The sequence below is a fragment of the Aquarana catesbeiana genome, linkage group LG01 (assembly GCF_042186555.1).
Source record: "Aquarana catesbeiana isolate 2022-GZ linkage group LG01, ASM4218655v1, whole genome shotgun sequence".
NCBI classification, from domain to species: domain Eukaryota; kingdom Metazoa; phylum Chordata; class Amphibia; order Anura; family Ranidae; genus Aquarana; species Aquarana catesbeiana.
Window position 1 is genome coordinate 365,306,680 of NC_133324.1, and position 16,482 is coordinate 365,323,161.

General features: G+C 39.7%; 1 protein-coding gene across 1 annotated transcript; it reads left to right on the forward strand.

Moving 5' to 3' along the window:
- The first annotated feature begins 653 nt into the window (after positions 1–653).
- Positions 654–7,922, forward strand: LOC141140076 (teratocarcinoma-derived growth factor-like). The gene is made up of 6 exons (XM_073626914.1): positions 654–667; positions 3,453–3,505; positions 5,163–5,285; positions 5,633–5,747; positions 6,524–6,630; positions 7,658–7,922. Exons 1-6 carry the CDS (start codon positions 654–656, stop codon positions 7,750–7,752), a joined length of 507 nt encoding a protein of 168 aa, XP_073483015.1. The 3' UTR covers positions 7,753–7,922.
- The last annotated feature ends 8,560 nt before the right edge of the window (positions 7,923–16,482 follow it).

Genomic DNA, 16,482 nt, shown 5'->3' on the forward strand with positions numbered 1-16,482 from the left:
GTTGCATGTAGGTTCATACAATCCTCTTGCACACATTTATTGTATACAGATCATTTTACTGGTCACTTTAAATATGTGGACTGGATAAATCAGATGTTTGGATTCATTTAATTTGCCTGGAAATTACAAAATTCACAACCCTCTTGAACTATAACATTCTGTGCAAGCTCAGCACATTTGGTTCTCTCCTATTCAGAACTTCTTGTAGATTCAAATGTAACATAAATTGCCATAAAAGTTGCAAAACAAAAAAAATTGTAAATGATGCAGATGTTGTGCAAAAAATGCAAATCTAATACCATCTAAAGAATGTAGAAGATGAAATTCTATTTCACTAAATGCTACCTTCAACTATACACAATGTAACTCCTACAGCATGGTTTATGGAAATGTAGGCATTGAAAATACAAACCAGGTGATTTAGCATATGCAAAGTCCAAGTTTCAAGCTAACACCAAACATAGGGTGGGGCAAGGAGATGGGCTTGAAGGTAAAAGTCATTGAAGGTCTGTGCTGTGCAGGTGGAGCTTCCTTCTAATCTTAACTTGTGTTCAGAAAGTGAGGTTTCATTTCTCAGGTACTCCTTGGTACTTGTTTATTTCTTTAAAAACCTATTGCGTGAGCAGCATCTAAAAAAAAGGTACAGTTAAGAGATGCAGTTTATAAGGTAAGTCTGTTTCCCTGGTGATTGCTTCTTCGAGTCTGTGCAGATTATAAAGCTATTTTGTCATGGTTTCCTAGGTTTCTTAGATGTGACAATTTTTTTTTTATTATTATTTCATGTAAAGAAATGTTACTTTTATTGGCAAAGGTCCAAGTAGAATTTGCTGTAACCCATTTGATCTATAACTTTCTGATTGGCTGTTATAAATTTATGAATTGTGAAATATACCTACTGTGAGTTGGTGCACTTTGTATTTTGGTGTTTGTGCCATTTAGTAAAGGCTAGCTCTCTGGCTGGAGTCCAATAATATATCCTGTTCTGGTTTATGGGCATGCGCAGTATAGAATCTGGTAGTTCTGTGTGCTATTGGCTACAATGGGAAATGTATCTCCACATTTTTTAAAGATTTTCAAATGCTCCAGAAATTGCACTAACTTTACGACTAACATTCAGAACTGCACTAACCTGTATGCACCGTGTGGATTTGTGGCTCCCCCCCCCCCCTTCTTCCCTTGGATGAGGATTTCCCCGCATTCAATTCGCAATAGCAGGAGATTTTGACCGGCTCTTTATGGAGTCGGTTCACATATCTCCGCAGCAGGTCTGGTGCGTTTTGCACAAATGCTGTGCATCTTTTGGTCCATTTCAGGTCCGAATTCAGCCCAAAATTTGGGCTGAAATTGAATCTGAAATGGTGAACCAGGAAGCAAAGGACCCCTGCTGTGAGACGCATGCGGCTCATATGTGAACCCAGCCTTAGATGCAATAGCTGTCCAAAATACCAAGCCATTGGTTCTGATTTAAAGCACATATGCAAGATAAAGGAAAACATAGCCTGCTGGGGGTACTTGAGGACCGAGGTTGAGAACCACTGTTCTACACAATGGATATGTGCTGCACTTAAGTGTATGCAGGTCTGTTAGAAGGGTAGCCCTAAGCAATGATGGTGGCTAAAGTGCAGTAACCCATATCAATGCAACTATTTTTATTGGAGGCTATGGGTTATTTGTCCTTCATGATTTCTTCATGTACTACTTTTAATTAGTTTGCAATATAGCAGGTGTTTAATTCTACTTGTCTTATTTATTTTTCTTCTTCCATAAAATAGTTCCAACTTCCCAAAACTATTTTGGACATGCTGTCATGTGGAAAAATGAATTCCTAAATATTTGGTTACAACTCCTGCTAATGGGGGGGGGGTGTAACTTGCTTGTGGTGATAGGAGTGGATTAAAAACCTAGCAGTTTTATGATTGTCACGCTCATTACAATTTCATTTTATAAACGTCCTTTTGGATTTATCAAAAATTATGCAGTGAAAGTTGATTGATTTATTTAGGTAGACCCTCACACTATTTTAATAGGTTGTTTGGCCAGCTTTAGCAATCCTGTAATTGCCAGATTGACAAAAAGTTAAGCTTCTCATGAACAAACTGATCATCTAAGACTCCTTAGGCTTGGCTTGATGTGCTTCAACACGGGGATTGCCATTGTATCCTATGGTGCCCATTCACACCTGAGCATCATGACAAAGTACATTGCCTAAAAAAATTTGTATTATTATTTATTTTATGTGGGGTGGGCTCTTTTTTTTTTTTTTTTTTTTTTTTTTTTTTTTTTTTTCTTGCTGATTCTTTTACCAGTAACTAGCTTTCCATTGTCTAAAATAAAAATGTTCAATCCCCCTTCCAAAAAAAAGTATGTACAAATGTTCCTAAAAACCTTGAAGCTCAAATGTAAACCTAGCCTTGTCAATAGTGAGCTGTTGATCCAGTAGAAGCTATGGCCATCCATGATGATAGCCAAAAATGACAGATATGGGCAATCTTGTGGTGACCATCCACATTGTTCAGAAGTCAAAAGATGTGATCATTTGAGAGCTGCCAAGACATCCTTGGACTGATTTATATTGTTCATCCTCCATTATTCAATATTTGTACATTTTTAATTTCTTAAATTTAAAAAACAGGAGTGTATGATTTTATAGGCAGATTGTGGTTCAAGAAAGTCTAAACTGACCTTTACCAGCACATAATCTCTGTATTGATGGTAACTATTAAAGTGTCTGAGGCTGGTTATATTTCAATTGGGGCAAAAAAAAAAAAAGATTAAAGTTCATCAGCTGAGTTCTGGTTGAGACAGCACATTTTTATTAATTTTTTATTTAATTTTTGTGGTGCAGTTCAACCGATTATATAATTTTTTTTTTTTTTTTTTTAATGCCTATGTAGTTGATCCTAATAACTTATGTTAGCATTTCAGCAACACTTTAAAAAAAATCATCCAGGTAGAAATATGGAAACTGTCTTTAATGACTTTAGATACAGGGTCTGATCCTGGTCTCCAGTATATAGTATGTGTCTGACAAGCATACAGGAGATGAGTGCAGGTTTTTCACACGTTGTTGGTCGTATGCTTGTTTTAGGGCAAGGGCTGACTAGGTTGTGATGTAAGGATGATTATGCAAGTAACGTGTGTTACTACTTGTTACAGTAGCACACAGGTTAATAGCACGTTCGCTACTCATAGGTGGTTAGGCCCTAGTCTCCATTCTAAATGTAGAAAAAATGTCTCCACAACATTTCCAGGTTTATACAAGGCCCTTGAAGATTCAATTTAGATAAGCTTTATCTACAACATTTAAGTATAAAAACCTCATCGCACAGCAAAGTCATTTTTACTCTGTAATAACACATTGATTTTGACAAGTGTTCCATTGTTATTTGAGAATATATATATATATATATATATATATAAATATAAATATTTTTTTTTTTTTTTTATTACAGGTTTTTGGTGAGCTTCACTATTGCAGCAGCATATTTTATCAGATTTAGCTATGGTAAGAAATGTTTCTATGCTTATCTTCATTATCATTTTTTTGTTACAATCAATTTTCCTGTATCTTCAAAAAATAAGTATACGATAGAGCAGACGATGGTGGTGAAATTCTCTGGGCAAAATTGGCCCAATGGCTCTTTGGAAGCTACTTCTCTAATTTCACTCTCTGGGGAATTGTTGGTGTCTAAAATGGTAAGCCTAGGCATGCACCACGGATATTAATTGTACTACCAACTTTAGCATCATAATAGCTGAAGCCAGGGAGCAAACCTCAGAGTTCCAATGGTAACTAATCAGAGACAATTCCTGCTTGCAATGTAGCTTGTATATTTCAGAGAATCAAAACTAAGCATGTTTTTTGCTAAAGAAAAAAAACCTGATGCTGGTTTACTAAAGGAGCAGAGTATGTTCACTTTGCAAAGTGAATTTTCATGTATCTTTGTTATGAAGTGAAATAAAGGTAAACTTCATTTTGCAAACAGTACCCAAATAAGGTTGGATGATTGAAGCAGTCATATCATCTTATTCACTTAGCTAAGTGAAAATTTAACTTTGCAAGGACAAAATTTGTATAGCTAGGTGAATTTGCGCTGACTTATTCAATTCTGTGCAAGCAAAAATACTATTAAAAATTATATATATATATTATAAAATTTTTTTATTTATTTTTTTTTTTTTTCTGAGAACAAAGACAAACCACTTTGCAGGTAAACTTGCTTAAAGCCCCGCACACACAGGCCACATCGATCAGTTCAATAAAAATCGTCTGACATTTGGCCTGTGTGCATGCCAACTGGTTCGACAGAAGCCGGCTAAGCATGCTGGAAAACCAGCAGCCTACCAGCTATTGATCAACCAATGGCTGAGAACGCTGACTGGAGTGTTCTGGCGGGCGGGGGGGAAGCTGTCCCCTTGTCAGACACAACAGCTCGGCGGAGAAGATTGCTGTACTAACATTGGATCATCCGACCGGAGCTGACCTCTTCCCCTTTATTATCTTAAAAAAAAAAAAAAAAAAAATGTGCACCAGGCTTTACTCAATTAGTAAATCAACCCTACTGTGCTTTTTAAATGTAAAAAACATAAATAGACTTATGCTTAAACTCAAAGCATAGTGTAAAGCCTGCTACACTAGTGGTGTGTGTTTTTTGTTTTGTTTTTTTTTTTTTCATTCAACCCAGCATAGCTGAATGGGGAAAAAAAACTGACAGGTCTGGAGGAGCCACTATAATAAACATGCAATCTCCCCTGCTGTGCTATTGTGTCCCGCCAAAACACTCCAATCAGTGCTCTTACCCATTGGCCAAGAGCGCTGATCGGGAGCAGATTGGCAGCCCTTTTTCAGTCATGCCCCATCGAGAGAAGCTGGCCGAACAGTGTGCTTCTGTCCAATCAGCTGCAGTACACGCAGGCCGAATGTTGCTCGACATTTGGCCCATGTGTACTAGGGTAAGGCTATGCAAAAGTGTTTGTGTGGTAAGACTGTATACTGCTCCTTTATAGCCAGATTTCAGTTAACTGCTCCCATACCACATAAGGGTTGTCAATTGCTATTTGTTATTGAACTTCATGTTTGAATATGACAATTTGTTTGTTTTTAATTTTCCTTTTAGATATGTTTTAATGTGTGTACATTTTTATTTATTTTTTTCTATTAGGGGAATCGTGTGTGGGATCATTTTGTCATCTGGACAGTTTGACCAATTTCCAGCTTCTTAACAACAACAACAACAACACTTTAAAAAGTTCTGAAAAAATTCCTTTTCAAGGCATAACTGACAGTAAGTGTACTAACCTACATTTCATCTTTGGCTCTAAAATGCACAGCTTTGGTTGAGCCCTGAAACTGTTTTATTAGTACAAAGAATATGTACCCTTATGCCACTCCTGCCAAATACATGCCACAATATTTCAATAAATATACACTTACTGCCTGCTTGCAGGATTTCAACATTTTGCTTCGGAAAGAAGTATCTGATGCTCATATTTGCATTAAGCTCTTTACTTTTGGTTTAAGACTGTACTGTACAATGAGTTTATGAACAAAATATTGTTTCATCACTTGGTAAAACTTTAAACGTGAACGCCCTCCTCTTCCTTTTTTTTTTTTTTTTTCCCCTCTCCATAGGCCGAAAATTAAATAAGCAATGTTGCTATAATGGAGGTACTTGTTTCCTGGGATCATTCTGTATTTGCCTCAAGCAATACACTGGACGTCAGTGTGAATTTGAAAGGTGGCCACTGTAAGTAATCTACACTTTCCCCCCCTCCTTAGTAGTCATTTAATTTGTCTAGAATTGGAATGCACAAGACGTCTTCTGTACTAATGTAGAAACTCAGTGTATATAGTATACAAAAATATTTTACATATTATGCCATGTCTAATATTTTATTGGTTTTGTCCTGTGGACAATAGTGGTTCAAAAGCATACAAACTTTTTACTTTAATGCATTCCTTGCATTAAGGTAAAAAATGTTTAGTTATGAGCCTCACCCGCCCACCCTCTTTTACTTACTTGAGCCCTCATTCCATCCAGGGATGAGCGCATCTGCAGCTCTCCTCTCCCCTCACTTCCGGGTCTAGCTGGCTTTGCTGGGGCACCGGGAGCCATTGGCTCCCAGTGATGTAAATCAAAGCCAGTGATGAGGTAGTGAACGCAGCAGTGCGGCTCAGGAGCGAGCATGCATGAGTTCCCACATGGAAAGAGGCTTCCCATGGGGTCGCTGGACAGAAAGGAGGAGCCAGGAGCGCCAGCAGGGGAACCGAGAAGAGGAGGTTTGCCGCCGCTCTGTTCAATTGCACAGAGCAGTTAAGTATAGGGAGGGGTGTGTCCTCACCTTTTTTAAAATGGCTTGAAAGACAGCATTCCTGAATTGATTTATGTGATGTAAAGTATACAGTACTGGTAACCAACAAAAGACTCTGCAAAACAAGATTATGTATTTATTTATAATATATATAATATAATTTTGCTAATTTTAAACACGATTATTTTTTTTGATTGTATTCCTTTTTTAGAGATTGTCCTGGTGGCATTCTAAATGGAGAATGGGTAGTTAGAGGTTGTTTGTTATGCAGATGTTTCTCAGGAGAACTACACTGCTTGCCTTCTGTTCCAGACTGTGGTAAGTAAATAGATAAAAATGAGGATACTAATTTTGCATTCATGATTCGTAAGGGTGACTTACACAGTTTGAACCCCTATTGACACCACCCACCTCAATCTATTGAACAATTGCAAGATGAAAAATTGTCTGCCAAGCAGCACCTAATCGGATGCAGACACTGGTTTGGGTATTCTGTCAATTGCTGAATACAATAGCTGTCAGGGGGCATTAAACAACATGGATGGAAGAATCTGTTAGCTATCTTTCAGCTTGTGGGCTGAAAAAAAAAAAAACTGCATGGCCAGATTTAGTGTAGTAACATTTTAATATTGGTAAACATACATCTGAGCATTGGAAAAACTTTTACCCCAAAAAAAAAAAGGTAGCAAATAACAGTAAGGTACGGTAATGCATAACGGCCAATCTGACTATAGTCAGATTACCAAAAGATTAACTCTGCTTGGTCGTGTTTGCTTCTTTGTTGCCTAAGACATAGTGATTTAAAAATGAGAATTAAAACTGGCAGTGCCTATTGCATAGTATTTAGTTATGCATGGATAAATATTCCTACTTGCTCTTAAAGCATTGCACTTCCTTTAGTAATCCATCCTGGTTATTTCACCAGCAAACATAGTTGACTTTTGGAAGTACAGATAAGTGTTCTGGGAATTTCTCCAATAGGTAGGAAACAATAGTGCCTCAGGCAAAATTCATTCATCCCATAGACCTGGATGTTGTATTGTCTTAGCTAGTTTTCATGTCTCTGCAGCATGGTGTTCTTTTGTATAGACTTTCCTGTTTGCATGCCTTTTTAGCTGCAGTCTTCATACTGAACAAAAGGGTAACTCTACAATACAAACAAGGCAGTGCTCAGTTAATTACAGTAGAGCTGGAATGGGTGTTACTATGTTATGGGTACATGGGTTTTTTTTTTTCTTTACCAACACAACAATCTAATATCATGCAGAGAAGACTCATTTACAATCTCTATTTGTATGCACAAATGATGTTTACATGCTGTCTCCTTTTTCTATTTTTTCATTAGAGGACGAACCTCAAGCTTTCAGATCTGCGGGATCAAGTCCAAAACAAAAATGGATTGTGTTGATTATAACTGTCATTCTATTCAATGTTTTATGATATGCAATATAGTTATTCACAGACTAAAATGTATAGAGCACTGCACTTTAGGAGCTTATCCGTTTTACATGTTATTCTATTCTAGTTATTATTTTGACTTATGTTCATCACCTATGGGTACATAGCTTTTCTTTTTTTTTTTTTAATTGGGTCCACCCAACTCTGTCCTCAAGCTTTTTTTTTTTTTTTATAGGGGCTCTATAGTTATTCTAAACTAAAGCTCCAGATTACCCTTGGAGTTTTTTTTTTTCTTACACAAAAACATGTACCTTGACAATTTGTAAGATATAAAATTGTACCTGCTTGATGGCTTCATCATGGTACACCTATGATGGATGTATCGTTACACTCAAATATGACATGGGTAATGCAGACTTAGACACCTTTTAAAATAAGATACAGGTAGATTGTTTAAGGGGTGTAGTGGGTCCTCCAATAAATTCTTTTGTAGATCCAACTTGTAGGGCTTTTTGATCTTTGCCACACTGATCTCATGTGGCATGTTAGGGCTATACCACTTGGGCAAGACTCATTTGCTCTACTGAACATAGGAAAATTAACTCCTCTCTCCTGTGAGCTTTGCAGAAATTAATAAATGTAACTTTCCATACTGGTGGACAGCTACCATGCTCAATTAGTAAAGAGTCATTTGCAATACTGATCGAGAGACCTTAGACAGGTTAATATTCATTTAAATTTACCAGATATTGGGCAAACTGTTCAGTGGAGAAGCCAGCTGAAAATCAACCAGGTACATAATTCCTATCATTGCCAAGAAGAATATAGTCAATCATGCAAAAGGATCAAACTTGTGTAGGATAAGTCTCTAATAATTAAAAAAAAAAAATATATATATATATTTTTTTTTTTTTTTTCCCAAGCTATTTGGGACTGCAATCAACTAACATTCTTTAGCAGATATGAAAAGTGTTTTTATAAGCTTCACTATATGTGAAAAATATTTTGTATCTCATAGATGATGGGCATTCTACCTGTAAATGGATAGAGTGTACACATCTATTGAATTTTAACATTTTGATATTAAAAAAAACCTTGTTTTATTTGTTTGTGAAAGGTTCATGGTCTTGCACTTTATATAAAGAAATCAGTGGTAAACTTTCACTTTTTTAAAATGATAGCTGTCATTTTAAAGAGTCTCCATTCTCTTCTTTCCCCATCCAAAATGTATACCAATTTACTGCCTTCTTGGGACTGAACTGATGCAGCCTGACCAAGGCCCACTCTTCCCTCTTTCCCTGGAACCAAGACACTTCTAATAAATAATATTGGGCCATGTCCAAAGAATGGCCAGACTGTGGATAATAACCAATAATGTTCTTGGTGCATGCAAAGGGCACTAAATAAGAAAAACAGTTCTGAGACCTGGGAAGCTGTGATAGTCCATTCTCAAGAAGGTTGCTGACCCTTCTGCATTTTGGATGAGGACAGTAAGAGGTGGAGTATTTAAAAGATATATTTTAATATTTTGACAAAGAACTTTAACATAAGATTGTGCCATACGTTTCTTACAAAAATAAAACCTGTATTGGTGATTGTGAAAAGTGTGTAAGCTTGGGAAATTCTTAACATTCTCCAGGGTCCCAGTTAGAAGGGGTATACATTCCATTGCAGTTTTCTCCTCAAAATCCATCTTTTTGGACACCTACTAAAGCTTTTAATTTAACCACCCTATGGTAACTTTGTAAGCACTTATAATTGTATGTCTTTTTAGATCAAGGTAGTGGGAGATCTAATATTTGATCTTTGCCTAATTTTCAAATGATCACCAAGTGCCCCTAAAGCAGTTAAAATTGATTGTTGTATCACCCTCCCCTTCTTCCTTCTTCCTTCTTCCTTCTTTCTTCTTTCTTCTATATGTTGCCCATTTCTGAGCACAAGGGACGCATTGCATTGAATGCAAGTACTGTCCCTTTTGCAGATTTTTTTTTTTTTTTTCTTCTTTTTTGCACCCTGTGTGATACACACTCCTGAGCCCTGTGTGTTATGCACTGTGGCGGTCTGTACTGCTGCCATACTTCTCTACACTAAAGGAAGGTGGAGGGAAAGTTCCTGCACCTATATATAATAAAAAAAAAAAAAAAAAGGGAAGGGGAAGGGGAGAAGTAACATCTAATAAAAAATGAAAAACAATGTTGGATAAAATGAATAGCAACTGGATTAAAAGAATTTATATAAAAGGGCATGTCAAACTCAAATATGACAATTCTGGAGTAGTATAACATCTTATGGAGCTCCAGTAGCTCTACTGACTCCCGCACTTGTCATATATATTAAAAATCAGACAGCACTTTGGAATTGAAACAGTTGATTGTGAAATCTTTTATGCATAAATTTATAGCATGTTTTTACCCCCCCCCCCCTCCCCCAAAGGAGGAGGAGGGGGGAATGTTTACCCCCTAGATTTCCTCTGTTGTGTTGGTTGGATATTGCTATTTTCGACCCTGTAATATTGCAAAGATAAACTAGAGATTAGACATGTTTTTGAACTATCTAATCTAAAATTTAGCTTAGATAATTGTCTTTGCTTTTTTAAAATTACATTCTATTTTACCTGTGTTTATTTTTAAGGTATCTATTACTGAAAGATTCCAACTTGCACAGTTACAAATACTCATAATTGCCTGCAAAATAGTTTATCCTCCCAAGGCCAAACCAAGCTCAAATATGTTTAGTGGTTACTGTATGAGTTAAATCAAGCATGTCAAACTGGTGTTTGGTACTACATCTGTCCTCAACACCTTTGCAGCTGTTGACTGGCTTAAATAATTACTGGCCAAAATGTTGTATAGTTCATAAAGGATAGACTTAATTTAGGCGTAATTTACAGCCAATGAGTTAAAATTGTTGCGCACTTTTTTTTTTGGGGGGGGGGGTAAAAACATGCTATAAATTTATGCATAAAAGATTTCACAATCAACTGTTTCAATTCCAAAGTGCTGTCTGATTTTTAATATATATGACAAGTGCGGGAGTCAGTAGAGCTACTGGAGCTCCATAAGATGTTATACTACTCCAGAATTGTCATATTTGAGTTTGACATGCCCTTTTATATAAATTCTTTTAATCCAGTTGCTATTCATTTTATCCAACATTGTTTTTCATTTTTTATTAGATGTTACTTCTCCCCTTCCCCTTCCCTTTTTTTTTTTTTTTATATAGGTGCAGGAACTTTCCCTCCACCTTCCTTTAGTGTAGAGAAGTATGGCAGCAGTACAGACCGCCACAGTGCATAACACACAGGGCTCAGGAGTGTGTATCACACAGGGTGCAAAAAAGAAAAAAAAATCTGCAAAAGGGACAGTACTTGCATTCAATGCAATGCATCCCTTGTGCTCAGAAATGGGCAACATATAGCCCTGTGTACAGAGTGCAGGGGTCAGGAATATGTGACATATAGCCCAGCACACAGAGTGCAGCAATAAAGCGTATGCAATGTGCAGTCCAGGAGTATGTGGAGCAAAACCCATTGTACAGCATTCGGGGGTAGCAGAGGCCTTTAATATGTAACATAAACTTCTTTTTTTTTTTTTTTTTGTCCACAGCTCAATTCTGCACCCCTATAAACAGTTAACCTTAGCACCCCCCCCCCCATCCACAATTCACTTTTGTCCCCCTCGTCAAAGTCTCACCTCTGCACCCCTCCAACCACAGCCTACAACCCCAGTCCACAACTCACCTCTGCACCCCATTCTCATTATTTCTGCACCCCCATCTAAAGCATACCCCAAGCCACAGCTCTTACCTCTGCCACTCCCTATGTTTCACCTCTGCACCCCCAGTGTCCCCCACAGCCCTTACCTCTGCAAATTCTTTTTCACCCTCCAGTGCCCTGTTTGCAAAACCTGCCTTCTACAGCTCTCACCTCTGTACAAATCTCCCCCTTCCCCAGCTCTCCTCACTGCACAAATCTCCACCCCAGTTCTCCTCCTCTCTGCCTAACCCCCCCCCCCCCCACACACACACACACACTTTCCTAATTCTCCCCTCTGCTAAAATCCCCCTACTCTCCTTTCTGCATAAATTGCCCCCCCCCCCCCCCGCAGCTCTCCTTTCTGCTAAACCCCCCTCACCCAGCTCTTTTCTCTGCTAAAATTCACCCCCCCCTCCAGCTCTCCTCTCCTCCTAAAATTCCCCCCCCAGCTCTCCTCTTGGCTAAAATACCCCCCTACAGCTCTCCTCTCTGCACAAATTACCCCCGCCTCTCTGCTAAAATCCCCCCCCCCCAGTTCTCTGCTGAAATCCCTCCCCTCCCAGCTCTTAATTGCACAGATTCCCCTGCTCTCTTCCCCCAGTTCTCCTCTGAACAAATTCCCTAAAAGTCACTTTCACAGTTCTCTATGCACAAATTCACTCTCCAGAAAGCTCCCTAAGTTCTTCTGGAAACCCTCCACTGCTGTATGTGTGGGCTCTTTTTTTCTTTTCAACTCAGCACAGTACAGAATGGTAGTAGCAGTGGTAGGCGGGGATGCAAGCTGCCTCTTGGATCACCACAAGTAGCTGTAGTGCTGGGACCCGACTCACTAGGGTTTGAGGGCAGAACTCACCAGGGCTTGCTAGTACAGAGAAGCTGGTAGAGGAAATGAGTTGTGCAGAAAACTTCCTCTACCAGCTAATGTGTTGCATGACAGGTTGGAAAAGAGAGGGCCGTTTGTGTGTGTGTGTGTGTGTGTGTGTGTGTGGTGTTTTGTTTTTTTGGGGGGGGGGGGACTCCCTCCCTTTTTTTTTTTTTTTTTTTTTTTTTTTTTTTTTTTTTTTTTTTTTTTTCACCTTTTAAAATCCTTCTAGCATTTGAAGAAGACCCCATGTGGTTCCCCTTTGACAACCATACCAGAGCTTCATCAAGTCTCGTACACGGTCAGATTGTTGGCCAACAAAACCGTGGACTTTCGTCCGAAGGGTGTTGGCCCAAACTTGTCTTGCCTACAAACGGCACACAATTGTTGGCCAACAATCACAAACGTAGTGACGTACTACATGTTTTATTAGCGCCACCCTTTGGGCTCTTTCTGCTAATTTCGTGTTAGTAGATGTTTGAGTGTTTTCATTTAGCACTTTTCAGTTTGTGTTTTTCATTTCATGCTTTTCAGTTCGTTTCTGAATGGCAGTTCCTCAACTGGAATCAGAGGAGATAATCTGATTTATGAGAGGAGATAACGTGTTATTTATTATTGGTCTTGGAGTTATTGCTTTGACTTTTTGTTTAACAACGATTTGATGTGGTATATTTTCTATAATATTTTTATTTTTTTTGGATGCATAGAATGCACTTTTTGATTAAGTTCTATTAGCAGATAGCATGTCTAATTTTATTTGTTTCCTTTTTTTTAATGTACAATAAAAAAAATGTGTAGAATACTTGGCTATGTGTTTTACTTCAAATGACATTTTTGGAGTAGGCAGTTACATTTTAAAAAATACAATGCAAAATTAACAAGGGACACCAACATGGTTGTATCCTTTTGATCTTAGAAACTGTGGGATAATGGTGTTGTAACTTGCCCAAATGAATAATATTCTTGATATCACTAGAAAAAAAAAAAAGCCTTTGAAAATTTGTTTGCAAGAACTCCATCAGTATCACCAGAAAAACAACTTCATTATAATGGGATAATAAAGAAGAGTGTGCGTTGCATTTCGAGATGTCATAATTTGTCATCCACGTCATGAATGTTAATTCTCCATTCCGAGCGCTAGTTTACAAGACTGACCACTTCTGGCTCGTTCTTGCTTCCGAGCATGCGTGTTTGTACATTGGACTTTTTTGTCCAATGGACTTGTGTACACACGCTTGGAAAATCTGACAACGGACATTTGTCTGTGGAAAATTTATATACTTGCAATCCAACATTTGTCCTCGGGAAGTTGGCCAACATGGACATGAGCGTACACATGGTCAGATTTTCTGTCAACAGCTTGTCATCACACATTTCCCGTCGGAAAATCCGATTGTGTGTATGAGGCTTCAGTGTCTGGTATGTAATTTTAAAGGGAATTTCATGTCGTTTTGTGTGTGTGGGGGTTTTTTTCTATCTATCTATTCTATCTCAGGGGCAGGTCATCATATTCTCTGGCACCTGCACTGAGGTCTCGCCCACCAAATCACCTCTGTGGGGGACACTGGTCAGTCTAAACCCCTGCTACGGCTTGCATGTAAAATGGCCACATGCAAGTTGCAGATCTTTTCCTTGGTGCCACCAAATCTCAGTGGGTATGGTGTAACCCTGTTCCTGTGCTCAACAGTGCCTACCCAAGACCATGACCATGCTCCTGACCACATTTCTGGATATAGCCAAGCCAAGGGGTAGGGAGTGTTGCTATAGTGGTTAAGAAATGGGCTTTTTGGTTGTGGAATCATGTCAGGGTTTGAGTCACAATCCCCCCTCTGGAAGTGCTCTGCCAGCCCCTCACTCTGCTGACCATCAGTTGAGCCAACACAGGGAGCTGCATGGCACTCTTAGATGCTGCCCTGTGACTCTGGCCTTATTCAATGCTGTGCCATTGTCACATACCTTAGAGCAGAGTCTGGCAAGCAGAGGAAGGCCTCTTACGCCTCCTGGTTCAAGGACCACTGAGGTTGCCACAGCGGCCATGAGAGCACGGTGGGGTAGGAGTGCCTGCGAGGTTCTCTGTTGGCCGGTAGGCGGGAGAGGCAGATGGCAGCAGTAGTGGCTGCTGCTAGTTGGTTGCGGATGCAGGTGTACTGCGGATGCGGGTATGTGGAAGCTGTGGAGACTGGTGCAGAGACAGACAAGCCAGGTCATACACAGAAGATCAAGTACATCAGAGACATCAAGCAGAGAATGGTCAAGTTCATGCAGAGGGTTGGCAACAGAGAATCAAGCAGATACAGATGAGATTGTGGTCAAGGCAAGCCAGAGTTAGGGTTGGAGACTATCACGATTGTCAGGAAGCCAAGTCAGAATCAGATCAAGGGCAGGTACAGAAGCAGGATACAGGGGAAAGCTGCAAATGAGACAGCAAGGCCCTAGTGCATCTGTCGTCATATGTGGCATTTGGCGCCAATGCTAAGGGGCGCGCACATGTGCATAGGCGATCGTACGGACATGCCGGCCAGGAAGGTCATCCCTGGAATTGTGCTCACGCATGCGCCTTGGCTTTTGCCTCCGTCCATCTGCTGCACTATGGCCAGCATCTCCCTGACAGCCATATTGCTGTCCTGTGATGCTGGATTGCCACCACTGGACTTATCTGATTTTGCAGCATTAAATTTATTTCCTGTGAACCTGAATATTCTCCTTGGCTGTACACAACTGCTAACTGCCACCCCTATGGAACTAATCCTGGTTTTACTGCATTGCTTCTGTGTAGTCTGACTGTTTTCATAAACCGTTTGCTTGTTGAACCCCTTTAGTAGACATACTATGCCAAGAATTTCTCTCCACCTCTGAGTATATGGCACCGATGACAGCAGACATCCCCTATGGAGCTTTTCAAGCTCGCATGCTTGTTTTTTACCTACCATTACAAAGCCAGCGTCCCATACAGGGTTTCTCCATCAAGGGGGGGAAAAAAGCTACTTGGTTCTGTGACATCAGGGCCTTCCCATGTGAAAACTCAAAGCCATCAAGACAGGAACACATCCTAAGGACCTCCGTTTGCATCAATTTTGGCTTCAGGGAAAGGAGCTTATGTCTTGCTTGGCAACAACCTGTGGTGCCATTACATCAGGGGTATGAGGAAAAGCCAAGCCAACCACGGCCAACATGACAAGGAAACCCAATTAGACCATTACCCTGCCCTAGAGCTGGTTAGTGCAATCAACCCCGACCTGAACCCCACCTTCATTTGGAACCAAGGATAATTTAAATAGGAACTGGAATCTGACACCATGCTAACCAAATTGCATGCCCAGGAGGTCTCAGTGGCAGTTGGCCTTGTTTGGACTTGTGTTTGTAGAGAGGAAACAATGTGCAGTTGTATGTTTTTGCTGGCCGCCTACTGCCCCCCCTTTAATGCAATAAGCAGTGGGTGGGGGTGTTTGAACTCTACTCATTCAAGTCAGTGGGGAAGTGATGCAAATGCCCCAAAAACACGTACAATTAATGTGGTTGCTCTGCGTTTGTTGGCAAAAATGGGGTTTAAACAGTTGGTGAGGAGGTGTCGCATCACTTCCTCGCCGTCTGTCAGTAGCCTCCGGAGCGTGATTCGAATGGTGATTGGGCTTCATTTGTTCACACATGTCTAAATATGCCCTTGGGGGGAGGGAAGGCTCATCTGAGGAAAGGCTTACTGTATGTGGTTGTGGAACCTATGAGGGTAAAAGGAGGATGAAGAAATGGCCAACCCCAGGCATTCTACTGTTCTGGCATCATCCAATATGTTGCCCATATCTATTAAACATTTGATATTTTTCGGAGAAGAGACAGCGCTGGGATAAACCCCAGCCTTCCCCTATTTAATACACCTAATTTAAGAACATTTTTAGAGAGCAACTGTGGAAAAAAATATTGGCTCCTTGGCCCAGCCCTGTAAGTTAGGAAAATGGTATATCCTGACTATAGCGGACTATGCCATCTGCTATTGAGTCTGTGACCCAGTCCAGAACTTTAATACATAAAGTAGCAGAAGCACTTTCGCTTTCTCTTGGGTGGGGTTTCACCTGTGAGATCCTAACCCCTCAAGGTGCCCGGTTTATTTCAGATGTTATACAAACACTACGGTAGACATTTGCAATTCGTTTTGTTCCAA

Coding starts and splice junctions, on each gene's coding strand:
- LOC141140076 (XM_073626914.1), top strand. Junction 3,506..5,162: donor TTTTATCAGATTTAGCTATG/GTAAGAAATGTT, acceptor TTTTTCTATTAG/GGGAATCGTGTGTGGGATCA. Junction 5,748..6,523: donor GAATTTGAAAGGTGGCCACT/GTAAGTAATCTA, acceptor TTCCTTTTTTAG/AGATTGTCCTGGTGGCATTC.